The sequence below is a fragment of the Osmia bicornis genome, chromosome 8 (assembly GCF_907164935.1).
Source record: "Osmia bicornis bicornis chromosome 8, iOsmBic2.1, whole genome shotgun sequence".
Lineage (NCBI taxonomy): Eukaryota > Metazoa > Arthropoda > Insecta > Hymenoptera > Megachilidae > Osmia > Osmia bicornis.
Genome location: NC_060223.1, coordinates 8,140,470 through 8,167,683, shown reverse-complemented (window position 1 = coordinate 8,167,683; position 27,214 = coordinate 8,140,470). Strand labels below are relative to the sequence as shown.

At 37.2% G+C, this 27,214-nt stretch overlaps 1 protein-coding gene across 1 annotated transcript; it reads left to right on the top strand.

Moving 5' to 3' along the window:
• Positions 1-3,916: 3,916 nt before the first annotated feature.
• On the top strand, positions 3,917-27,007 carry LOC114878094 (S phase cyclin A-associated protein in the endoplasmic reticulum). The gene is made up of 15 exons (XM_029191498.2): positions 3,917-4,049; positions 4,551-4,776; positions 4,856-6,231; positions 6,313-7,058; positions 7,125-7,605; positions 7,675-7,857; positions 7,917-8,168; positions 8,245-8,685; positions 8,784-8,893; positions 8,958-9,081; positions 11,899-12,062; positions 19,539-19,962; positions 20,579-20,770; positions 23,418-23,591; positions 23,690-27,007. Exons 2-15 carry the CDS (start codon positions 4,566-4,568, stop codon positions 23,768-23,770), a joined length of 4,959 nt encoding a protein of 1,652 aa, XP_029047331.2. The 5' UTR covers positions 3,917-4,049; positions 4,551-4,565; the 3' UTR covers positions 23,771-27,007.
• The last annotated feature ends 207 nt before the right edge of the window (positions 27,008-27,214 follow it).

The following is a 27,214-nucleotide window of genomic DNA, read 5'->3' as shown; positions in this document are numbered from 1 at the left end:
TCGTTGATTGTTTTTTTTTTGTTTTGCGAATTTGCAAGTCTCGAGCTTTAGATATAAGTTTCAGGTGGGTGGACCGCCCGAAGAAAGAAAAGGCTATATGCCGAAGCGCCCCGACAAACTGTCTTTCAAGAGGGGAACTACTAATGATTTTGCATCCTTTTGCAAAAAAGGATGGGAAATCATTATCGTTACTACTTTGTCACTGTGCTTGCTTGTAGTTGTAGTTTTGTAATTTCAGGAGAAGAGGGGGCCCGTGACCCCCATGATTTTGGGCAAATCGCGTTTTCAATTTAGTGTTGCGAATGAATATCGATCACGGTTCAATTTAATGTTGCGTATGCATGATTATCGCGATTTTCATTTAGTGTTGCGAACTTTAAATATCGCGTTTCTTTCTTGCATTGCTTTAAAATAGAATTTAACTTTTCAATATTGATTGCTTTAAGATTTTTGAAAGTTTTGCTTTTTAATGTTCATTGCTTTAGTGTTGCGAGTAAAAAATTCACGGTTTGAGAATCCCCTTTTTTAGCATTTTAATTGCATGTCTGTTAAAGATAGCGTTGCGAATGATATTAGCGCGATTGTTTCCCAGTGTTGCGACATATAAATACGCGATTGCTTTGCATTAGTTTATAGAGTTCCCTGCTAATTAGTGTTGCGGTAATGAATATTCGCGTTTTGCATTAGTGTTGCGATATATGATGAAATGCCCAAAAACGATCCAGTGGAGTTGCCATGGTCCATAAGGCAGCTATGGACCAGTTGCCGTGATACAGCCTTGGATTGGCTGTACCCCTTTTTTAGATTAGTGTTGCGTCTTACAAAATTCGGTAGATTTGAGTAGTGTTGCGTTACAGTTCGCGTTTTCTCTTTTTTTCTTTTTTTCAGCTTAGCGTTGCGTATAATGGAGCAGCCTTCACGCGTACGCTTTTGTACATATTATATAATTAATGAAATTAGTGTTGCGAGTAAAAAATTCACGGTTTGAGAATCCCCCTTTTCTGCATTTTAATTGCATGTCTGTTAAAGATAGCGTTGCGATAGACATTAGCGCGATTGTTTCCCAGTGTTGCGACTTATAAATACGCGATTGCTTTGCATTAGTTTATAGAGTTCCCTGCTAATTAGTGTTGCGGTAATGAATATTCGCGTTTTGCATTAGAAATGCCCAAAAACGATCCAGTGGAGTTGCCATGGTCCATAAGGCAGCTATGGACCAGCTGCCGTGGTACAGCCTTGGATTGGCTGTACCCCTTTTTTAGATTAGTGTTGCGTCTTACAAAATTCGGTAGATTTGAGTAGTGTTGCGTTACAGTTCGCGTTTTTTCTTTTTTCTCTTTTTTTCAGCTTAGTGTTGCGCATAATGGAGCAGCCTTCACGCGTACGCTTTTGTACATATTATATAATTAATGAAATTAGTGTTGCGAATGAATTCGCGATTGTTATTAAATTAGTGGAAGTAACTATGACTCACATTCGGTGGGAGTCCTTTTAAGGATTCCGCGGCCTGAGACCGTGAACACCATCTCATGGGAGACAAACCCATGCATTACTAGGCCTTTGCAGGCGCAGTTTTAGAATACGGAACATATGAAAATATGTTACCATATTCTAAACTGCAGTCCTTTTGTCTATACTATGGGCGTCCGTCAATCTGACACCGTTGGATGCAACGTGTTGGACGGGCGGGTAGCGCTCTTAGCGAAGGGGTGCATCCTGTCCTGGCGTTACGACGTCCAGGCGGGGTGGGTGGTATGTAGCGTCTGGCGTAAGACTAGGGGGCGTGAGACCCTTCGTTGCCAGCCGATGTTTTGTCATAGTTCAGAATGTTTGCAATTTTGAAATTAGTGTTGCGTGTGATTTCGGTTTGTTTTATAGGGTTTGCTTAGGGATTGCTCTTATGGGCAATCAAATTTTTCTTTTCAGCTTCCCCTCTCTCCCCCCCCCACCCCATGCTTTCTTTTTTGAATTTCAAAAATTTTGAGCTTTCGGTTGTTGGAAATACTGTTAAATAATATATGAATTTAATGTTTTCAGGATATTATTAGATACGATAAAGTTTTAAATAGAACTTTATTCAAAGTTTTATTTAAAATGAAAATTCATTTTATTTTGTGATGATTGGTGATAAATTATTTCAAGGAATATTTGTTCATTTGAAATTGCTTATTTAATTTTAATTGTACTTTGTTTAAACAAAAGTAGTGGATGATTGTTGTTAAGGTTGTTCAGTTTTAATTTTTAATCGCGATATTTTGTTTCAAGCTTACGGAGAAGCTAATTAAATTACTTTTATAAATTTTCAAATTCTTTTCCTCAAAAGCAAAGTCCACTCGTGATTTTCTTTCCAGTTTTTCCATTTACAATAAATTTGCATTGAGATGTGTATTGAATAATATAATGCAATAAAGTCGAGTAGGGTCGTGGTTGTACGTACTATATATTGCAGTAAAAGACAGTTGTTTCAATTAAAATATTGTGTGCTATTTGTCGCGAAATGAACGAATATTAAATACAATAAAATGAAATAATTAATGTTCTTAACTCAAGTCACTTATCTCAAATATATTTTTCTGAATTTTTTTCTCTTTATTTTGGTACTGAAGTTTGCTTTAAATTCATATTTCGTATCAAATTGATTTTGAGTTATTAACAACCACTCTGACTTTTATAAAATTTTATTGTTACTAATGTATCTTCTTTCCAGGTATTAATTTTTCTTTGTCTTTATGTGGATTCAATTAATCAGTTTCTGTTACAGTGAAATATCTTTATAGGAAGTATGAAATAATAATATCGGATAATCGACTGGAAAAAATGTAATATAAAATCTAGCGTCCATAAATGGAATTCAATGTATTCAAGGTGAAAATGATTGAAAAGGAAAACTGATTCCTATAAGTGGTAATATTTAAACCGTACTATTTTCGAAAATTGTATTTAATCCTTTTCTGTTTATTTCAGGCAGGTTGTAAATTTATGATTAAGGCTACACGAGCCTTATTATTTTCTTAAATTATGTTTAATCCTTTTCAGTTTTATTTTAGGAAGTATTCTGGTGAGGACAACAAAATCAACAAATTCATTGGACTTATTTATGTATATAGTCATTAAGATATAATCGTCAAACACTGCAGTGTTTAATTAGGAAGCGTTAGATTTAAGTGAATTTTTAATATAATTACGAGTGTTCCTATAGAGAGGTATTCTTAGTAATATAAGTATGTAGGACAAATATGCAATTGCATATTTATAATTACAGATCTGTAATCAAAATCAAAATTAAAAAATATTTAGATAGGAATAAAAAGCAAAAATCTACGTAAATATATGTATAGATAAGTAGATAGGTAGGTAGTGAATAAAAATAATGCTCCTTTTGTTGTTCGTTTGCACAATCGTCAAAAACGTTTTGCAAATGTGCACCAAGAGGATGACGTTTTTGAATAAAAGTAAAAATTTGCATAAATGGAGGGTGGATGGGATGAGGTAGGGCGGGTCTCCACCCGCAGCAACCTCCCCGTGGTGAGACCTGGGCAATCGATATTATTTGATGACTAATTAATAACTGTATCATTATTTCTATGGTACACTTATTAATTATGCAGCAAATAATACGAGCGAATTGGCTGCGAAAATGCTTTTTTTCTATTTAATCACTGTTATATTTTTTTCAGGAACTATGTCTTTAAGATTCTGAAGTGTACCACGTTGCAAATACAATTTTATGGAAAGAAAATTAATAATAATGAATGCATGGTCAGTATTGTTTAATTATGTACTTATACATATAGCATACATGTGTCATTTAGGTATTTGCGAAAGGTAACGTAGTATAGCATGCCGATAGTTGGATGCAATAATTCAGGTGGCGCTTAACATGGCCTGTTTTACCGATGCGGAATTTGGAGTTCAGCCTCGACGCTTGCATCGCCTTATGATGAAATGTTTTGTATTGCTATTGAAATGTCAGTTCGAAGTTCTCGTTGTTTGAAAACTATTTGTAGTCAACTATTCTTTAATGTTTTGTAATTGTTATTACACTAAAGGTAACTTAGGCATTAAATATGTAACCACCATAATGTGTAATTTCAAATCTATGGAATGATGACAGAAATTGGTTGTGTAAACAAATGTATTTTTTGATTCTATTGTAACTAATTAATAATAACATTAATTGGCGTATCATTCTTTAATTATTTCAACAAGTATTTATTCTTTATTTTATGGTATTTAAAAGCTAGGTGATAGAGTATAATCTTATGATTGTAATTAAACATTGTGTTATAAACTTGGCATAAAATACATACAGTACAATGATAGAATCATTTATCATGCTTTTATAAAATTATTATTCTTTTACCTTTTTATTTTCGTATGTATAGTAAATAAATAAATGCTTATTATGCTTATAAAAACAATGATTCTTAAGAATTTAATTTCTGGTGTGTTATACGCTATATTTTCCTTTTGTTATTTTAGATTATGTTGTATTTGAATGCATAAAAGGAAAGCAGCTAGAAAATTTCACCCAAATATTTTATTTTTAGAGGAATTTATTGAAAATGGCAGATGTAAGGTTACTTATACAAGAAGAAGGTCGAGCAGCTAGAAATTTAATAGCCTTTAATGTACCAGTTGGAACAAATAATACTGAGAAAGTTACTAGGAAACCTCCTAGTGTTCCAAGAGTATCACATGCAAATACAACTAAAAGGTCTATGAAACCAACAGCAAGAGTAAGGTCAGCTTCTACTGGAAGAGACAAAAAATCTGGTTTGTTTGTTTTGAGAGAAAGATATGTTTAACATGCTTCAAGGTTTTTTTAAGTTTTACATTTTTTTTTTCATTGTAGAATTGCAGGCAAGATATTGGGCTTTTCTGTTTGGCAATTTACAAAGAGCAGTTGATGGTATTTATCAGACTTGCGAAGAAGATGAAAATATATCTGAATGCAAAGAAGTAATACTTGTTTTAGAGAATTATACTAGAGATTTCCATAACTTGATTGAATGGTTTAAAGTCAAATGGGCATATGAGAATTCTCCACCACCATTAAGACGTACTCCATTAGCTTGGGAAGTTAGAAAGACTTCTCCTTGTCGTATGTGGAACTCAACAGTAATTCCGAAATCTACGAGTCCTTTACAAAGAATGAGTCCCACAGAATCTGTTTGTAGAAGTCCTGTTGATCAAATCATCTCAGAAAATAAACCCATCACTTTAGATAACAAAATAAATCACACAAAAGGGGAAACAGTTCATAAATTAATGAAAGATAATAAAAGTAATTTTTCCAAAAATAATTTGACAAATGCAAACGAAAAATGTAAAAGTTCAATAGATAAGGGAGCAAGTCAGTCATTAAATAAGGATAAGTTGTCTTCAGTAAAGATTAACAAAGGTCTTGTAAAACAAGCAGTACCTACAAAAACCGGTACCACCATTATAGCAGAGCAAAAATCGAATGAAACTTCTCCTCGCGATGTCAAACATAAGCTGGATATTAAAAGTACACCAAAATCGGCTAAAATTGAAACTCAGAATACTGCTACCAAAATAACGGATTCTAATGTAATAACAGAAAAAAATGAACAAGTCATTCATAATGACAATAAAAATATGTGTTTAAATACTTCTACGTCAAGCGAGAAAGAATTTTGTAAATCTAATAACATGGATAATAAATTGAGTTCCCAAAATAATTTTCAGATTAAACCATTAGGTCCTAAGAATGATTTAGGGTTAGGAAAAAATGAGATTAATGCTAAAGTGAAAAAGCAAAATATAGGAAAAAATATTAAATCGATTGGTATAGAAAATGTAGTAACAGAAAATAAAATAACAGAACCCCTTAGTGTAGCAAAAGATAATAATAGTACTATTGTAGTGCATAAGAATATACAAAACATTACAATAGCATCTAATAAAGTTAATCAGAAATTAAAAAGGCAGTCAAGTAGTAATGACAGCACAAATAATAAAAATGTAATGAAATCTGCATCTGATACAGCATCCAGTATTCCGAATAAAGTTACAGTAACTAAACCAGCATATTCTACAGTATCACAAATGAAGATTGTGAAAACGAAGCAATCAAATCTGCCAGAAACTCCGAAATTTATTAGGAGTAAAACTACATTAAGCGAAAAGAATGTGTCAACTTCAAATAAAATAAGACCTGGAACATCCGTAATAGTTCGTCAACGGTTTCAGCCACTCGATAATAAGGTATTTTTTATTGTATTTACACTAGCTAGGCAGTGTAATACAGGTATTTATATATCTATAATATTTATGAATTTTTATTAGATTTCAGAACAAAGTTCATTAAAGAAGGATCAAAGTAAAGATATAAATGGTTCCGTAGAAGTGTTAACGAAGCAAACCGTTGCTATAAAAACAAAGGAAGAAGCTGATGGTTGGCAAACCGTTCGTAGTCGTTACAGAAGAGGTAGCACTCACAATTTAAATATGTCTACGAGATTTCACAAACCGAGCACCGCAACATCGTTACCAGCTTTGTCGATCGAAAGTCCTTCGGAGAAAAATAAGAAAAATTGTTTAACTCCAGATGGAAATAACAAACAGAAGAAGAAATGTATTGTAGAGAAAGAAGGGAAAAATATAAGTAACGAAGTGGAGAAAGTGAAAGGAGAATCTGTTGTAAATATTACCATTAAAGATAAGGTAGAAGAAGTTTTAAAGAACACTATTAATTTAAAGGAAATCAATTCTACGTCAATGATAGCAGCTATTTTTAAAAGTGATGCAGAATTACTTGAAAAACGTATACAGCAATTTATGGCTGCTCAAGCTGAAAGAGAAAGAATAATTCTAGAGGAGGAAAGAAAGACCGAAGAAGCCGATTCGCAACGGTCACAGCAGTTATCAGACGAAGAAGCATCTTTGCATAGACAAATTTTGGAATTAGGATGTACTGAAACTGATATTGATACAGAAACCGATGAAACAGATGGTGAGATGATCCTTGAAATGGAAGATGAACGTGGATCATCCCCTAATGCGATACCTGATGATGTCAGCATTGAAGATAGGTACATATCATGTTTTTATAATATTTATATTTAATTTTGCCGTATATTTGAATGAAATTTTTACAGATACGAACATATGTTAGATGGAATGTCCTGGGCAGATTGCGTGGATACAATCGCTCAGTTACGCGCATTGGTAGCTCGTCATCCTGGCAGGGCTTTAGAATTGCATCAAAAGCTTTCGTCTCCATCGCGAAAAAGATCTTTACCCGAAACGTTAAGAAGATACCACGCGAAACAAGCTTGTGCACAACGTAAACGTCAGAAGCTCCTGATGGAGAAGTCACAGAGGTTAAGAGAACTATTGAACAAGGTGGAAGATGTTAAAAGCGCGAAAAACCAATTAATAGAAGACAAGAGAATTAGAATGGAAACGAAATTGAAGAAAGCAGAAGAAAATAGAACGCAGCATTTATTAGAAATAGTGAGGAAGGCTCATGATGAGGATTCAAAATTAAAGGAAATTGCATTTATCAATGAACTCGAGGCACAGAATAAAAGACACGATTTTATGGCGTTGTGTCAAGAACAGGAAGAGAGATTGCAAGTATGTTACAATCATTTATATTTATATTAGAATAAAAATTTATATAGCTGCTAATTGTTGATGTTATAGGGAATTCAGGAAGAACGTCAACGTCGACAAGAAGAGAAGGCAGCCAAAGAAGCTGCGGCTGAAGAACGTAGACGAGCTTTAGAAGCGGAAAGGCAATTGCGTATCCAGAAAATGAAGCAAGCTCGTCGTGAACGCGAAGAAAGAGTTGGCAAAATGCAGTTAGAAAGAGAGAAGGAACGTCAGGTAATAGTAACTAAAAATTACATAATTAAAAGCAATATTAAAAAGTCGTAAATTTAAAGGAGATTGCTAGAGAAAAAGCCAGAGACCGAGAAGAGAGACTGTCGGCGCTTCATGCAGCTCAGTTAGCAAATCAAGAAGAATTACAAAAGAAGATAGCACAAAAGCAGCAAGAATCAGCCAGAAGACACGTGGAAAATATAGAACACATTAGACAAAGAGCAGTAGAATCTTCGATCCTAAGAGCAGAAGAAGTTCCACCTATGCTTAAATCGTATCCTGCTCAAAAGCAGTGTTCCTTATGTGGGATAGTTGTGAGTTTTAATTCTCCCGATTTAATTTTATCCGATGATTTAATTAACAATTAATATTCATAAATGTTTGTTATAGATTCCCAATGAAGTGTACTTGTTAAGCCATTTAAAAGGGAAAACACATTTAGAAGCAGTAAAAAGTGCGCATGATGGTCGTGAGCCATCACGAGACGAATTACAACGCTTCAATATATTACAGATTCAAGATTTACCAGTTTCTGTGATCGATAATAATAATTCGAACGAAGTTAAAGCCGCGAAAGAGAAGCAGAAAGCTTTAAAACGTCGTTGTAGAAAAATGAAGCAACGTATGATTCTACGTGGAAAGGAATGGGAAGATACTCATAAGACAGATGTAAATCAATCCGTTGAGTCAACTAATAAAGCAAAGTTCCGACGAAATTTGAAAGAATTAGACCGGTTGTATAATAATCATCTGAAGACCGCATGGTCAAGCGTTGCCATTTCCGCTTTGGAACGTTGCTTGGGTGAAATAACAAGAGCCTTTTCAAAATCGGTAAGAGGTTTCATTTTTAAGTTCGCCTCTTAATAAAAAAGAAAGTTTATAAAAAAAAAAGTTATGTATTCAATGGATTTTTCTATTTCCGATTTCAGTGTCCATTTGATCAAAATGCATTTCAAGTATTGAATGGATTCGATGTTTTAACAAATCTGTTGAATCTGGGCTTGCAAGCACAAAATGCCTCCCATAATCTTCCAAATAAGTAAGTATAAAATAATAAAGTTTCGTGGATTTATCATTGAAATGAATATTTTCTCATGTTATAGAAGCATTGTGTCTGTGTGTCGCGTGTATAAACTTAGTGTCAACGAAAACGATACTAATATAGAAGCCATCTTATCGAGCAACAAGATTCTGGTCATTCTGGATCTTCTTCTTCAACATTTAGAGGTACGCGTTTTCGATATAATTATTCTGTTTCTTTCACGGTACAGTTTTGACGCACGTGCACATGTTTACGTTCGTAAAGTATATTTTTTTCACTGTTGAAAGCATTCAACGCGTAACTATCAAACTTCTGTCTAGTTAATAGTAGAAGCGTTTTAAGAGATGTCGGCGCCTTTTCCCGTCTGCTTATATCCCACCCTTTTTTACGCTGCCCTTTATTTCATGTTGAAAAGTGGGCTATTCGTGTGTCATCTCATCGTTTCCTCGTTGAGAGACGATTCTTTCTCTTGTTAGAAAGATCTTTTCTCTTTCGGCTTTAAACATAAATTCAGAAAAAATTAAATTAATAAACAGCTTCTGAGATATTTCTTCAAATATCTCATTCACCCTCTAAGAATATGAATCTTAGCCGATAGAAAAGATATGCGAATTATTAAATGGATCATTCCATAGATAATGATATGAATTATTTTAGTAAAATTTTACAGTGTTTCATAAGTTCAATAAACCAGAAATTCACGCAGCAACGTTTCGCGAGCGGATTCCTTTTCGTTCTGTACCTTTTTTCCGAGGTTGGTAAATAAACGAAGGCAAAGACCATCGTGCCTGTCCTGTCCGACTTGTCAAAATAAGGATTAAGAGTTTTAGGGCCGGCTTTCGCCTCCCGTCTTCTGCTTCGGAGGTCGACTTCCATCGAATATTTAACTCTCTTACTCTATAAAAGAATTTCGACTGTAAATATTCAGGTACACGTAGAGAATAAATGTGAACTTCCTTCGTTGTTGAACAACTGTAGGAGTTGCTTCAGAAGAATTTTTGAAATTTCTAAGGAAGGGTTCAGGACGTTGCAGACAATACGCTCGGAATCAATCGTTTCGCAAATTCACCACCGAGATTTCAAGATCGATTTTTCACGCTTCATAGATACAGCACTGGCGCCTTCCTTCCTTCTCCTGTTCCTCCCCTGGGAATCCCCCTCCGCAAATGCATTAGCGGCGAGAGAGCTTTTAGTGACGTCACCCACGCACATACACGCGTACACACACATAAAACGGTACACGTATACACGATGGAATCGGGTTATACGGTGAAAGGAGCGTGTGTTCCGTAGAGAATGTGCGTGGGTACTTCTTTTGTCGTTTCCATCAAGCTCCGTTTCGAGGAGCTGGCCTAATCTTTTGTCTCGTCCTCCTATCGCCGCTTTTTCAACCACTTCTTCGCACGTTCCAGAATTCGGCGGTTCCTCATATTTTATCGCCACGCGAGCTTTTTTCGCCCCTGTCAAAAATGATCTTAAATTGTTCCTACGATTCTGGATTTTAGTCTCTGGAGCGGTAGGCGCAGCCATTATGGTCACCCAAGGTTCAAGTGTTAAAAAGCTAAGCTGAAGATCAATGAAAATTCTCGTTTCTACAATCGACAGATAGTTTTTTCCCCATTGAAAATAAATGACTGATAAATGTCTCAGAAAAGTTGTCTTGGAATCGAATGAAAAACTTTTCAGGAAACTACGGTAGGTTCTTCTATTAAAGCCTAGGAAAGATCACAGTTTGGGTCATTACGCAACGAGATCGATTGTCATGTAGGGTCCGCGAATGCTTTTCAATCTCGTCCATTGGCCAAGGAAATTTACAATTTTCCTTAAATCGTTCGAGTTCACTAGTCTCCCTCCCGAAGGCTCGGATAAATTCGATCATTCGAAACTGGACCGATTGGTCGTAAAAAGAAGAAATATGAGAAAATATTCTTCGTCACTCTCAGGGACTTGTAGTCCAAAGAGACAAACCGTTTCCATGTTGAATTAGAATAAGGATATTAAATTAAAAGGTAGAAATATTCACGTAACACAATATTTAAAAAAAGGATTTTCACTTGAATATAACCATTTACTTCCATTTTCTTTTCCCAATGAACATTTTCCCGGCGCGTTTTTAAAACTCCTAATCCGTAATCGGATTTTTCAAGATAAAACCATTTACATTTCATTCCACTTACAACTGAAAACCTGAATGGTTTTAAATATTTTAAATAAATTTTTTTTTAATATTAGCCAGGTGTGTAGAATTCTGTCGGTATTTTCAAATTTGCCACCGATAAAAAAATTCCTAAACTAAAAATTATATTTCTCACTCCTGTCGTATTTAGAAAAAATTATTTCAATAGTAAGCTTTTGCTTAAAATATATCCAGCACCAACGAATACTGAGAAAGGTAAGCTGTTAAGTGTTCCCCGAAGGACTGATTGAAGTCGAGCCTGAGCCGTTTTAGGGGCCATATTCTCCAGGATTCTTATCTGTACCTTCCGACTCGTTACCTCTAATTTAGCATTTTAAATGTCGCCTGTATGCATGTGTCGTCGATCGTCCGGTCGAAGGAAACTGGTATCAATGACTCAACGTGCCAGGAATTCGCCTTCTTCAGCATCCGGATGATCTTTAAGCTTTGGAAACATGCGACCACCCGACTGGTAGCTGTTCATCCAAGTGAACATTACAATTTTGGGAGAATCAACTTCAGCAACCTTTTAGAAAACCGATATAAACCCTTTCAGTGAACTAACAGACAAATTGTTAAAATTTTATAGGTGTATCTGTAAAATATCACAAAAAATTACTAATAGTTTCTTCTACCTTTTTCTACCCTCTCACCTTCGCATCATCTTTCTCGCCGGAAGTATCGAATGTTCCCAATAAAAATATCATTTTTATTCGAATATTGGAGAATATTTCAGAAAAAGATCGAGCCAATTTTTATACTTCTGGGAACCGCTGTGTTTACCAAACAAATTGAAAGAAAGAAATGAAATTGTTTTTGCCCGTAGAGTATGACGAAACTCGACGACCACCTCCAGGTGCAGGAAGCATCCGGTAATTCGATCGGAAATGGAATCGTAGCTAGCAGCCTGATGCAACTGCTGTGCAGCTTTATCCCGGAGGAACCCTTTGAGAAATCGGCGTTGCAAACGCGGGTTCAGGATATTGCCGGGTGAGTAACGGAAATGCACGATGTTGTCTGACGTATCCGCGTTACGAGATCTTAAAAATTCGACTTCTACGATCGGTGTCGATCATACTTTTATACGTCGATGCCATTTTCTTTCACGACAGCGCTATCGTTTCTTTAAAACGATAGCGCGCATTAAATGGAAGATATCGTAAATATTTTTGCAGAAGAAAAATTTTAATCGTTGAGAAACTTTTTCGTTTCTAATTTTTCTTCTTCGAGTGTTATCAATATTTGCTGTGCAAACAGTGCCAGGAACTGTTTCTTTGAAGCGAATAGCGAGAAAAAACTTTAACACTTTGAGGGACCACCCCCGTGGAAAAAACACGATGATTCTGTCATTCAAAGTGAACTTAATACGCGAGTCATGCGAAGTGACAAGACGCAAACTGTTTTCGTGGCATCCTCTGAGATCCGATCTTCGCGAGGAAGAAGTGTTCCACCTGGGTCAACTTCCTCCTTCGAGACCCCCCAATACGTTCAGTAATCCTTTCTCATTTACACCGCATCATTTCCTTCTTCTCCTTCGAATTATTCGTATCTTACAGTCTTGCGTTATGAAAATCATGAAAAGAATCATTTGTTTACGAAAAGTTCCTTTTCAACGGACAGCCAGCGATGTTTTATCGGTCGATGAATCTGCGAATTTCGAGTTTACTGACTGTAACGTTCGAGTTTGAATAATGAACGACGAAGGCGCGATCAGAATGATTGCTGGTCGGCCGCCGGTAGTCGAATTATTATGATTAATTTCCTGCCGATGCGAGAATGGCCTAGTCACGATTTTACTCAGCGTTAAGATTGCTTTCCGCTCGTACCTTTAAAATGCGCAGATGTCTAACGGCGATCGATCATTTCGTACCTCGTAATACGTATTTGAGAATCGTTAAGTGCATTCATCGTCCCCTCTGAAAAAAAAAAAAAAAATATACATAAGCATATACATAAGCAATAATTTGATTTCTTTCTTTCTTTTTTATTAAAATTTCTCCCTCGTCAAATGTATAACGTATTGGAAAAGTTTGGAACAGTCTGTATAATCGGAAACTGTCGAAGGCGACGATAATCGGGAGCTCAAGTGGCAATCGGCCAGGTAATTGCTAGAACGCTCCTAGAAAAATCAGTCGGCAAACACTCTCTTGTTATTAATCCCGATGAGTTGATTGAACGAACGTTCGCCGAGCTCATTCCCTTTCGCTTTCTGAGATGTTGATACAGGGTTAATCGAAGTAGGATCAACCGAGCAATTGGTGATTTACTTATGAGACGCGTGCGGCCACTTTCTTCGCTCCCCTTGTTCGTGAAATTGATAAGATACTCCGCGAATTAAGAAATGTAAACGTTTCCTTGAATCTCTTTGCTCGCGATACATCCGGGGTTCCTTTCATTTTGCAGCGTTGAAATAAATTAATTTCACGGAGACACGCTTCAGGATCAAATAAATTAGAAAATAATTTAATTGAACCTGAAACAATCGGTAAGAAAATAAGTTTTCATTTTTAATTTATCGTAAAACGAAGAACAACAATAGAAGGTAGGAAGGGAAAGTGTGCCAATTTGTAAAATCGTTACTCTCGTTATACTAGCCGATTTCTCCCTCCTGTTTCAGTGTAAATCACAGTTTACTTTCGTTAATTGGAACGGCCGTGAAAGGAGCACAGAACGCTTTCGGTTTTTGTTTCCCTTCGAAGTAAAATTAACCAACCTCTCGATCGGCTTATCGGCATTTGCGTCTACAAATGTGTACTCGAACGTTATAAATTAAATATAAGCACAAGGTTTATCGCAAACATTATTATTTGCATTGCCGTATTGTTGTCACGTTCATTCATTTTCCACGAATTCATTTACTTGACACCTTACGTATGTACACGGCTACGGGGTTGGTTCCATTTATTTTTTAATTTCTTCTTTCATAAACACTTGATACCAACAATAGTTGCAACAATAGAATTACGAGCAGGTATTCCATTAGAAATCTGCTTGATGCGAAAATGAAAAAGCTGCGCTTTAGTGCTACGCGATTAAGGCGGGAGTTGCTCGAAACAAAGTTACGTCGCAGACGAAAGCGTTCCTCTTCCTTTGAAGAGCAGGGAAATCTATTTTATTAATATAACGTCGCTGCTGTTTGATCTGGTAATTTCGTTTGGCCGTTCTAAAGAGCATCCTCGCTTTTTCCTCCTGCAAAGGCTCTTCCGAGCACCATTTTTTCTCTCGGCATTCTCGATGCACCAACTTCCTTTCTATATTCTTCGATGATTATTGATTCAATGAAAATGTAGGTCATGGTATAATTTTGAATAAGAATTATAATAACAAGGCAACTTCTAAATCTTATTTGTATTGGATTTTTTTCTGAGCCACAAAGCACTCTTAATCATTTTTCATTGATTTATTAAATTGGATTTAACGTCAAACAATCGGAAAAGAGAAAGATCTGAACGCGAAATGAAATTTTCCCTTCAATGGAGGGATACTTTTTATGTTCGAACGAAATCGTATACTCTTTTTGGACAAAGTCCAAACGGCGACGTTGTGCACCTGCTGCAAAGAAAAGCTTAGAAGTTTAGGCGGAACGATCTAAAAGCAAGATAGTTAAAAAGAGGGAGAGAGAGAAATCGTTAGCGGTCGTAGGAGAAAGGGGAAGGAAGAAAAAATATCGCGGGGGGTGAATGAGCGTGGCGGGTTGGGTACGTAATCTGCTAATGGACTCTCTCCCTTTCCTTCTCTTTCGTCGTCCAAATTCACCCTCACTCGGTGTACGGCTGTCTCTAACCCTCCTTCGACCCTCCTACACTCGTCTCGACTCGACTCATCCCTTGATTTTCTCTTTTTTCTTTCCTTTCTTTCCCTTTTTACTATTATTATTATTCTTGCCTCTTACCGTGGCTGTCAAAATTGTTTCAAAATACAATTTCAATATACGTATAGTATTCAACCCTTTCGTTATAATAACGTTCAATTGAAACGTGCTCCTGACTGATCACAACTAATACTGTTGCCGTTTAAAGATCTAAGATTTTGAAAAGGATTCCAAGACAGTTGGTGGTTGAAGAGTGAATCACTAACACCGGGCCTAACTAGGCCAGCTGATGTTTTGAGTACATCTGTTGCCTAATTTCTAACCGGATCGTTTAAACTTGCGTTTATTATAGAACCATCTGATCTTGTGTTGTCTGTAATTACGTCAATTGGATGATTTATTCCTATCTGTTCTACTGTCAATGAAATTGCAAGGTCTCACACATAGAATTGAATTTTATCATAACTTTCAGCCAATTTTTCATTTGAAATTTTCTATTTTTGGTTTACAAACATCGTATCAACGAAAATGTGGAAATTGTAAAAGCGTTGTTTGAATTAGATTAGCTTCAATTAGCCTTGCTGTACGGTCTTTTACGTATTCCTGTTTCGGTATCGGCAAATGAACGCCAAAGCTTTTAACTCCCGAGTGTATTTTGGTAAAATTGAAAATATACCGGAGGAAAAATCTGATCAAAGATAGGAAGGTCGAAATTCCAAGTGAAATTTGCTTTGTATAAAAGGTAAATTAATTAAATTTGATTGAAAGTAACTTTTATGAGATACATAATTTATAAAAATTGGGTTCAATCAATAGACAAGAAAAGGCTTTTTTCTACACTAGTTGACGACAGTAATGACAACAGTAATGGGAACTGCGAGATTGGAGCAGTATTTGATCAGGTTGGATAGGGTCGTAAGTAGAAACAGACAGCACGGCTGCTCTTGTTCCCATTCTACTAAGTGCCGAATTTCACTGTCGTCTATTATCCTTCCAGAATGCTGCTTGTTGACAGAAGTAGCTTTAAACGGTGCAAAAAAGCGCAGAACGAGTTCATAGCAGCTTCTTAATTTGAATATTTCTTAACCCAAATTTTCAAGTTCAGTCAAAGTATCAAAGGATATTAAATGAAAAAAAATTGCACACTGTATTTTTTCTCTATTTCTTGGGATTCAACCCCACTGTGAACCATGGTAAAACTCGATTGTGTGGATGGAGTACTAGGATTCACCTCATCCCTCGGGCTACCGAAATCCCGGCGTGAATGCATTACGCGTCAACGAACTCAGAGTAGCAATATCCTGAGTTGCTAGATGTTAGAGCACGGGGGGATTATAATACATTACCAATTCGATGAACGCCTCGGCCATTTGACCTTGTTTCAGACTTTATTTCGCATGTCTGTCTCGTTCATTGGATTTCAATGTTTTATTGCTCGACGGGGTGTAAACGCGTAACGAAATGCAATTTTGATTGCAAATTTTAGCAAATGAACCTGTCAGTGTTTTCAATTAGAAACATAATTTATAAAAATCATAGGAAGCTGTAAAATTACATTTTTCTTCAAAGTGTGTTGTTTTTCGGTTTTCTCTGAATTGCAGAAAAAATTGTTCCATACGTATGTAATGTATACATTGTATGTATTACATAGATCGTCGTCAGTACTAGAGAATAAAAGGTGAGGGGTGAAAAGGGGATGCTGAAATTCGGTAGCTGGAGACATTTGTCAACGGCAGGCAGGGGGTCGGTTTCAGGGGTGGATCGAGACGACGACTCTGTAAATATTGTAACAAGTGTGCCACCGTTGCTAGCATTGATGTGCTTGGTTAATCGATTGGCCGACCAAGAATTTCCTTTTTTAATAACACATTTTTACTTATTTCTTAACGTAATAATTTTTAGTTCACATCAGACACAAAATACACAAAAATTTGAAGACCAAAGTACAATATTCATTTTCAATTATCTCTAAATATAATAATATTAAGAAATAAGTATTTCTGAAAATAAAAATTTGTTTGCTTAAAATAAAATATGAATAGCAAAGAATTGGAGTTGTGAAGTAGAATTAATATTTGCCTTCGGGAGTACTTGAAATTCAGAATAATAGAGCAAAGTGGCTGTTCTTCATCGTTTCTGTTCATTTTCTCAATTCTTCGTTGATACACGACTGTCGTTTTCACACTTTTGCCATTTCGTTGCGCAAACATCGTCTATTGTGGATGCAGTGAATGATACTTCTGTCAGACACATTTTCCGCTCGCATAAAAGGACCTCGTTCAAGAGGATCCTTTTCATCCAGCTGAAAATTGTAGTACATTAAATAAACACTTGGAATATTTAACAAAAATTTCTTTATTCGTTATGATAAAGAAACATTTTGTTGAATTTAAAATGCATAATCTCATTTGTCTTATGACTTGATCCAATTGCATAAACCACCCTGTGCATCCGAAATACAACCAAAAACCCATAAACTTGAAACATGTCCCCTTTGACTGGAAGGAAAATTCATCCAGCGATCACAGTACCTATTCCGATCATAATAGTTATCGATAAAATTGCATCGTTTCTTCATGAATATATAAACTAATTTTCCCGATTAGCCGCGGTCTTCGGCTGCACTTAAGCGTGCATTCGCGTTGCATCGCGTAAGCTAGTGGAACGAGGCACCAGCCCGTCTAAAGATATGCACCCTTGCGCCCTTGCTATGAAATAATCATATGGTTAGCTAATGGCAGAGCTGGGGTAGTGATTGCTCGAGCTGCTACGGCCTCCATAAGGCGGCCAGGGAGAATAATAAATAAATTCAATGTATTTGCTCGAACCCCCCGCAAACATTCAATGATAGATCGGAATCTTAGGGAGAGCGATGATGCATGGGTCAGGTCCCTAGTAACTAAGCCAGACGTGCGTGAAGATCGGTAGATCGGATGTTTCTGTGTTTCCACCGAATTGCTTCGTAGACGTCGAGTGACTGGTTGTGCACGCAATTGAAGATAGCAAATTTCATTCGATGATTATGTGGCTTATCGATCGGTTATCGATGAATTTTAACCTTTCTTCTCTGTAGGGAGAAATTTTAATTATTTCTGTGTCCTTCTGCATGGTCCGTCATTCAAGAGTTGATAATAAAATTTGATCAGTTTTCAAAAATTGAAATATGATATTGAGATTAATGGATCATTAATCGCCAATTCTATTGACTTTGCGGAATCCCTGACAAAACGAATCGTAGGCGGATCAACTCGTCGTACCGGAGTTATTACAATTCAGCAGGAAGGATAGCACCCCCTTTTCGGCTATCATTTATGTTATTATAGGTTAAGGGGTGTAGCTACGAGCCGAGCAATTCTAATCCACACGCGCATCCCGCTGCATTTTATTAGCGTATTTACCGAATCCCTCGAAAGTATCGGTATTATCGCCTGTTCGTGTCCATCCATTGTACTTGTCGCTTTCATCATCGAACCAATAGAATTTAAGCGCCTTTGCTTTCATGCGTATCGATGAATAATGCAACGAATCAGGTGAATCAGTATTCGTTGTACTTCGAAGGATATAAATTTATTCCTTCACCGATGTCGTTTTAATAAAATTCTATTAATCTATTACGGCAACTGAAATTTTGCCGATTGATTTTCATTAAAACTCCCAAAGTCGGCGTTTCTTGCGATCCGGGCATTAGCAATCCGCTCTTAGCCGCCTCATTGAGCGTCGTTTCAAACAGACGCACCTTCAATCGTTCGTAATTAATAGCTCGTCCCGACGACCCGGTCCGTGACATGTCAATCAGGGGGTCACGGCGGCGGGACTGTCCTATTATCGAGTCCGGTAAGGGTTGCCATTCTCTCGAGGAGTCCCCAGCATTCAACTTCCCCTTTCCCCCTCTACGGGGAACGGTTCGAAGGAGTGTGCGTGTCGAGTTCAGTGGCGTTGGATTAGCTTGCAGCTAGTTATGATTAGAGGAGACAGTTGGCCCTCCACCGAACTACTCCATATTCCAATACTCAACGGCGTCGGTGGAGGAGCCGTGGCACGTTGGTGTTTTGGTGGAAAGGGGGCGGCGATAATACGCACTGACAGCCGCGCACCCTCTCGACAGGCCGGTCGCTTTTGGGTGGGTCACGAGTGAAAGGAAGGGTGCCATCGGAGAAAAGAAAAACATATACAACAACCCGATAGAATGAGCATCGCATGCGCCAAAGCTTGTTCCCTTTTCCGTTGCCCTCTGCGCACAGAATTACCCACTGATGTTATAATCCTCTCGTGTTACGCCGTCGCACATGCTGTCCTGTAAGCAATACATTGTTTTTTTTTTTTTCTTTTTACCCCGGTTGCATCCCCCTGACGCTTTATGACGCCAGATCTATCGGTACCCATATGCACACTTCGCTGCCGACCGGAACTGTAAGTCAGCTCTCTTTGTTGGACACAAGCGGAATCGACGAGTACCTCGATCTCGAGTACTTTGGAGGTGACAGTTGGATTTCGAGCTTTTGTTTCAGAGAAGTTAACACGTTTGATGTTGTGCTGAAAATGGACATCTGTGGATGATGTTGAAAATGGGATCGCTTCATTTTCAAATTCAAACTTTTAATTCGGAAGTTCGGGAGAATTATTGTTATATTAACTTGAATATTTTTGTATTTCAGATATCTGGTAGCAGGAGGACTGGTAGATCGAATATCTCGACACAGCCGCGCTTTGATCGAGACAGATTTCTTTTTAGATCAAGATCACGAATCGCCTGTTTTGGTATCCGCCTACGATCTACTCTTTCGGATCTGTTGCCACTTGAAAAAGTCAACGGACCAAGAAATCGGGAACGTTCACGAGAATAATAATAACGTCGAACAGACGAGCGTCGAATCGCATCTTCTGTCAACCTTGTCGTTGACCGAAGCTGCAGGTGCAATCGGTGCACTTTACGCTGCAGTTGCATTGACACCTCAAAATCAGAAGGGTTCCTCGCCGACCCCTAATCAGATCGCGGTGTCTCAATCTACGAGGATTTTAATTGTTCGCAGTCTTAGGCTACTTAAATCCATCGCAGGATTGAATCTTCAGAAGTTACAGGTGAGTTTAGTTTTTATTTCTAGATAGATTTCAGGGTGATCCTCCTCATTCCTCTTCATTCTGAAATTTTAATATACCAAAGTTCCAGAATTTCGAAATTACTAAGGGACTTGGCCTATCGTAGAAAAATATTGTAAATTTTAAGACAAAAACGATGGTATTCTCGTATCAATCATTGATGATCTCCATTAAGTTGAGCACCATAGAAAATGCAATAGAGATATCGTGTAACCTAGGGGTTCTGTTTGTCAAGATACAGAGAGCCCTCCCGTGAAGTCTGCAATGATCAAACCACGAATTGAATCGAAAGCTCGCGCCCCAATCCATAAAAACCATAAGGGCTATCCCGTGTCCCGTAGGAGTGCCTGCTGAGTCCCATGGGGCCCCGTCTCGATTATCCTTGCGGTCTTTGCAGCCGGCGTTCGCCGAAAAACCGCCGTTTATTAACTATTCTCTTTGACTTACTGGCAACGAGCTCTAACTGTTCTTTAATCTCCACGGGAATCTGTCTCCTGTTGCGTTTCAGAGATTCAAACTATAGGGTACAAATATTTCGATACTTGATTTTCGAATAAATCTAATCAATGTTATCGAGATATATATCTTTCGGTTACAGAATCTTTTGGGTGCAGAAGGCACCAGCTTGCAATGGCGACTGATAGCTAGTCATGTGATAACTCGATTATCACGGGATCCAATATCGCACAAGCCGGAAATTGGATCTGCGCAGAACACTAGTGGTACTTACATCCTGTCAGAACTGTTCCAGGTTCTCGGCTATTTTGCAGTTAATAACCCGGAAAATCAGGTAAGCGTTATCCATCGGAGAATCTCCATTTGAGTTTAGCAGCAAAATGTTAGACATCTATTTTCTACGAAAGATTTAATTAAGTAACTTAACATCGAGATGCGTGCCCGGGGAAATCGAAACAACCACAAATCTATAAAACTCTTTCACAAAGAGCAATTTATTCCTCAATGGAAACATGCTCTCGAATGGGCAATCATTTAAAAATAGAGTCAGGTTAATGGAAAAAACTAAGAAAAGAAGAAGCACGCTCCAAACTTAGAAGTCCATTCAAGAAACATCTCGTGTACGAGTCAGTTACAGGGTGTCCATCTCGTATTATCCCTCATCAATAACCCAAAACACAACAAAACAATCACACATCTTATATTGCATGAAACCATAAAGAACCAGTGTCAGTTTGAGAAAGTATGCTGTTTGGGTGGAATCACCGCAAACGACTCGGTAAATCTATACGATAGCTTGTTCATTGTTAGTTCAAAAATAAATCTTCCCACATTATTTTTTATTTTTAAATATCTTCGCTAAATCAAGCTCACTTCTTCGATCCAGGAAAAATAACATAGAGATAGTTTCAATATTTTCTAATTGGTGGCTCTAAAAAGAAATCGATGAAAAAAATTGACATGGTAATCAAAATGTTAATTAAGAACAGTGTTCGCCGAACCACCCGGTAGATCTGCATGAAATGCATCGCACAACAAGCAGCGAAGAAGGAAGAAGCTGTTAGACACAACACACTCAGCGGACCTCCCATCAATATACGGCACGAATGCAGTTAAGATATATTTACTCGGTTCCATTTCGTACGTTCACTCGTGTGCGTACGTACACGATGCTGGGAGGGTGCATCAATCCCTAACGCGTGCACGGGGGATGTGTGTTGCGTTGAGTGCATCGGCGACGTCGCGCATTCGTCTTTCGCCGCTTTCTTTCCTTTCTTTTTTTCTTCTTCTTTTTAAAGAGCTTCTCTGCCTGCCGAAAGTGTATCCGATAGAGGACGAGGAAACTGGCGGGAAAACGCTTTTAACCTTTAACTGGCGGCCGATTCGGCCAGTGAATTGTGAGGGGGAGTTGCGGCCTCGTTACACGATTTATGCGCGTTACCGAGCCTCGGTTAAGTTAGGGGACGAGGAAATTGTCTTTCGGTGATTCTTGCGAGAAGAATCGGAGGTTCGGATTATTTCACGCTAATTTCACTGTGATTTAAATTGAATAGAGAGCGAAAATCGATCACTTTCTTGTATTTTTTTCGAGAATTCACCGTGGGTGTCCAGAATCAAAGTTCAGTTAGATGAATGAACATCGTCGCTCAGCTGCTTCGAATCAACTAATCGTTTTACTCTGGCATTCCTCGTGAATATTCTTGCAACTGGCGCAATTTATTTCCGCCTGTTTCACTAAATTTCTGCCACTTTATCGTCAACCGCTCCGACACACGACAAACACTCGCGTGTAACTTTCACAACTGCTCGGTACAGCTCTGTCCGTCTGTAATTATTCAACCGGTTAGCAGAATTCAGTGATGGCGAGTTTAGTATTGCAGAATATAGACAAAATCTTTAGTGGAAAATGTAGTTTGTATCAAACCAGAGATATTTCGTTAGAATATTTTTTCCCCACGTTCGTCGAGATATTTCCAGTCGCTAAGGCCACGTGAAAATATCCGACGATCTGGCGCCTTTCAGAACGTCGCGACGTCCTTTCATTCTATCGAGCCCCATTTTTTCAAGATATCAGCTCGTCAGAAATCACCTAGGCATTCGATCTATGCCGAAGGATATCGAAAACTAACGGTCAGCTAAGATTAGACGGTACAAAACTGGCCTGAATGTGTTCGTGTTGGCTTTCAACGGGACAGCCTTTGCCTAACGTGAGCCTAATTGTTCTGCTTATGGGCTTTTCCTCTATTTTTGGTCCCCTTCTTTCAGATATCAGACAAGAATGTGATCTCGCCTAGACGAGTGATCTAAAAGCTATTAACTCAATAAATTCGATGAAAAATCTTAATATTTAACGAAGCTTATTTTTTTTTTATTCACAAACTTCCTCTGGTATTTGTTGCATAGGAATCAATTTTACATGTTTTGGCTCTCTCCATGGTCCGCCGTCCGAGGGTTAAAATGACTTAAGTTTGTACTGAACTATTCAACCTCTTAACAAGTAACTAGGTGAAGAAATAAAAACTTATCATGCGGGTACTTCCTGTAAGAGACTTTTCTACAGGTGCACAAGCATCGAGGACACTTGTTGAACCCCATATGTCCGGGGATATTTACTTGTTCTTCGAGGTAGCTAGTTTGCAACACCTGGATCATAGGTGCACCGTTTCCCACGATATTCAAAGACGCTACTGACCTCGTATACATGATTAGACTGTCTTAATTAACCGTCTTCATTACCCAACGACCGTGAATCTACATGTCGGAACTTCTTCATGCGGGTGCTTTGCAATGGAAAGTAAATCTTGCAGTAACTTGCTCGTTGAGAATTCTGTTTGAAAGAATTCTTGTCGGTTTAGCAATTGTTAATCTTCCTTGTCGTAGGAGAATAATACACAAATGTTGGGAAAACATTCGTTTTCAGATGTAATATTGTTCGCCATCGCGAAATTGAAATAAACCATTTTTGTTGAAACCTTTTTCAGTTAGTACTTCAGTCGGCTGGAGCTGGACCGAGCGTTCTTCAGCAACTGTGTACACTGCCATTCCCATTTTACGGCGCTCCAGGATTGACATCCTACATTTTCCCGACGCTTTTGGCGGCTACGCATCAGAATCCAGAAGCGACGGCAATTCTCTCTTGCGAATTGTCTTATCAGGTAAGTTTCGAAGCTCCGATCGTGGAGCTAATTTCAGGAACTTGAAATTTTCCTGATTTCTTTATGTTTCAAGTAAAACACGATAAAATCTTTCACAGCTATTAGAAGAATACAAGAATTCGGACGAGGGTAAGCGGAATCCTTTAGTCCGTTTACTAAAAGATTCGCCTAGTCCTTAATCGTCTCCGCCAGGATTCGATTAGTCCGTTTCAGATTCTTCGAGTTCCTTCTTTATACTCCATAAACTTCATGGACATCGTTAATCGAAGGACCATCCCTTATATTCCGTTCAAAAAGCCGAGAAACAATCAAGAGAAAATTGTTTTCAGGTACGTCCATCGTTAATTGAATAATTAAACTGTACCTCGAGGCTGGCACTCGAAGGCGATTAATTTATATCAAATGCAAGAATTTCCACCAGATAGGTAGAAATTAGGGGTGTGAGAGTATTCAAGACGTACGAGTACTCGGGTAGCCCGATACAATTTCAGAAGACCCTTAGTAGAAATATGTAAAATTATTTTTTTCTTTTTACCGTGGTATGTTTCCATCGGTAACTGATCAATCGAAGAGTTCTTTTTTTTTACAGAAAGCAGTAATTATAGGGAGAAAGAGCTCGAATGCAGCTTTTTCCAATGCACTTTGAGTGCTACGCGTTTAATTACTATTCCTCTTAGGCGAGTTTAAGCTGCCGTTAATGATCGTCGATTAGATATTCACGAGTTATCGCCGATCACGTTGATATATCCGCAATGTTAAATACACGAGCCACGTTTCACACGTTTTAACGTATCGAGTATGGCTGAATTGCATTAACCACAGCAAGAAATGAAATTTTCTTCGGTTGAGATATCGTTTCTGTACGAACACCTTTTTCTACTGTAATTAGCGTGGCTAATTATTACCGCGTATTTTTATAATTTATAGATCTGGCTGATCAGCGATAACGTGGTAATACGTCTTTTTAGAATCTAACACTTTCATGGGTAATAATTTGTCCATTTTTCTATAATTGCAAAATGGTATTTCAAATTTTCCTTTGAAGTGAATAAAAATTGATATGTTATAAATCCAAGTAGAGGTATGTTAAACTATGAAAATGGAAAGTTTTTTTTGTTTTGTTGAATTAACTATAATTTTTTTTTATTATTTACAGCAAAAATATCGTTACTTAATATAAAATGTTTATTTAGTTCTTTGATACGTACACATATTTTATTTGAAAAGTTGATTTGTTTATGTAAAGAACCTCGTTTTCGTTTCAATTTCGTGATGGACGAACATAAGGGAACAATTTTCATGCATACGTTGGAAGTCATCATTGTTTGATAAATGTAATTTTAATTAATGATCAATTAAAGGCTAGAATTATCTGTTGAAATGACAGAATCGTCTCGGATTACTATTTTCGCATGTAGTCGTTTTGCTACTGGGTTAAAGATACAAAACTCGTCAAATCTCGCGGTATTAAACATACTGCTCAAAAAATTTTACTTTTGAAAAAGTAAAAAATTTAACATGGCAGTAATCTTAGAATAGACCTGAGTATTTTTGAATCTAACCCAGGAAACAATTTCTAAGCTTTATACCTTACGATCATTAATAAATTCGTACGGTTCTTCGTACTGTACATTTGCGATCAGATCAGGCTTTTCTAAGGGGTGAGTTTAGGAAAGGGGAGGCCTATGATGAGGACTAGGGATGCCGGAACACGAGGTAACCCGTGACATCACAATTTTTCCTGGGAATGCCTGATTTGCTCACGATTGTACTCGTTACACTCTTTTCCACGCGTGCCAATAATTCATGCAAATGAACGTGTCTTTTGAACGGGCCTTTTAAATGTTTTTAGCTGTCGTGCAATGATCAAGTTGCGACTCCTTAGAATTAGAATGGTATAAATATATATTTTCCATGCGTGTGCGAAACCACGTGAACCACTCTGCCTTTTTTTATTTTGTAAAGTGTGCCGAATACCAACATATGTGCACCCTTAATTAAAAGACAGAGAACTCATCTTTTGGATTTAGCACACTTTACATCACAAAAGTGTAGATCTCTGTGTCTCCAGAGCACATTTCCTTTTTCCTTTTTGTTTTCAATTTTGGTAAAAATCTTCGGGTTGTTTTGAGCAGTTCTCGCAACACAATATTTATTGTAAAAGTTTGTGATAATGTGTTGAGAGAAAAACTGTGTATATAGATGGACATAATCTTCATTAAAATTAGATGCTGTTTGAGAAAGACTGGATTGTAAAATCTATTTTTATCTCAGCACTAAATATTCCTTTTTGTTGAATTATTTAACGATAAATGTGTTTCTTTTTATTTTCCTTGTTTACACGTAGGAAACGTGTAAATATTTCATTAAGATGGATTAATAAAAAATTATTTACTTCGTCTATTATTTAATTTCTATTAAAATAAACACGAGAACCACTTAAAAAATTCATGAAAGCACAGAATGCGATGGCATGAAATGCCATTGGCATTGTGAAAGAAATATTTTTTAAGATAAATATTTATTTTAAAAGGATACGAATTGGTCGTAGGACAATGTACGATTCATTGTTAAAAGGAAAAGGAGAAAAATGAAGTACTTAGGAGGTACAGGTTTTCGTGGCTGCAGCGAACGCACTCGTGCAATGTCCTGCCAATGCAATTAATATTCAAGTATTATAATATGATATATACATATATTTAGTGAATATTTAATGCGCGGAACACTAATGTAATTTTACCGTGTAAATTTTGTTGTTCGACGGCTCGTGAAATATTTTCTATCTAAGAAGAATCTGATATTTATTTATTGGAACTACAGTGTCGAACGAGAAATTTCATTGAGTGTCGAAGATACTTTACTTCGAACGTTGTTCAATTCATTTTGAGTACTGTGGAATAGCAAAATTTCTACACTGGTACGACGTAGAAACAGTAAAATTGTAAAAGCTTGAGAAGTTAGGGATGGGAGCATTTCTGTGGAACGAATAAAATCATGATTTGCGATTGAAAATAATAACATAGAATTTTTGTGAAAAATGTCGCAAAAATGATATTTATTCGTCCCAGTTGCGCGTCGTCTAAAAAAGATAAGTAGAAAAAACAAAGCGTCTTTTCATCGCTGCTAGAAACTAACGTCTAAGAGATAACTATTCTAATTAAAGTAATTTTTACACTGTAACAAGTGTTATTTTCAATCTCTTTTAAACTCATGCTTCGATGCTTCAACACAGAACCATCCATACCAGATTTTCCAAATAAATAATGCAAATGCACAGCAGTTTCACGAATCATTATCCACAATCGTAGTTTTTCTCAATAAATCTGTGGATTGATCTGAAGATCGAACATACGCTTTGTTCGTTTCGTTAGAAGTAGTGATGAAATTTGGATTAATAAATTTGGATTAGAAAACTTTGTCGTTTACTTTTGTATACGTTCTTTCCATGTTCTCTAATACTTTCTCATTGCCTTTTATAATTTTAAACAGGTTGATCCATTTAAATAATCGTTCTTCCTTTCCCAGCATTTCATCCAAACCTAATTACACACAGTTTAACCCCCTGGGCCAAAATTGTCGATCCTCCCATAATTTGCCACTTTTAAACACGCTTCCCAAAACTC

Bases quoted from the DNA above. Each gene is read 5' to 3' on its own strand.
- LOC114878094 (XM_029191498.2), top strand. From the start codon at position 4,566: ATGGCAGATGTAAGGTTACTTATACAAGAAGAAGGTCGAGCAGCTAGA. The intron at 7,858-7,916 runs GTAATAGTAACT...GTAAATTTAAAG, and splicing joins AAAGAGAGAAGGAACGTCAG to GAGATTGCTAGAGAAAAAGC. The intron at 12,063-19,538 runs GTGAGTAACGGA...TTTGTATTTCAG, and splicing joins CGGGTTCAGGATATTGCCGG to ATATCTGGTAGCAGGAGGAC.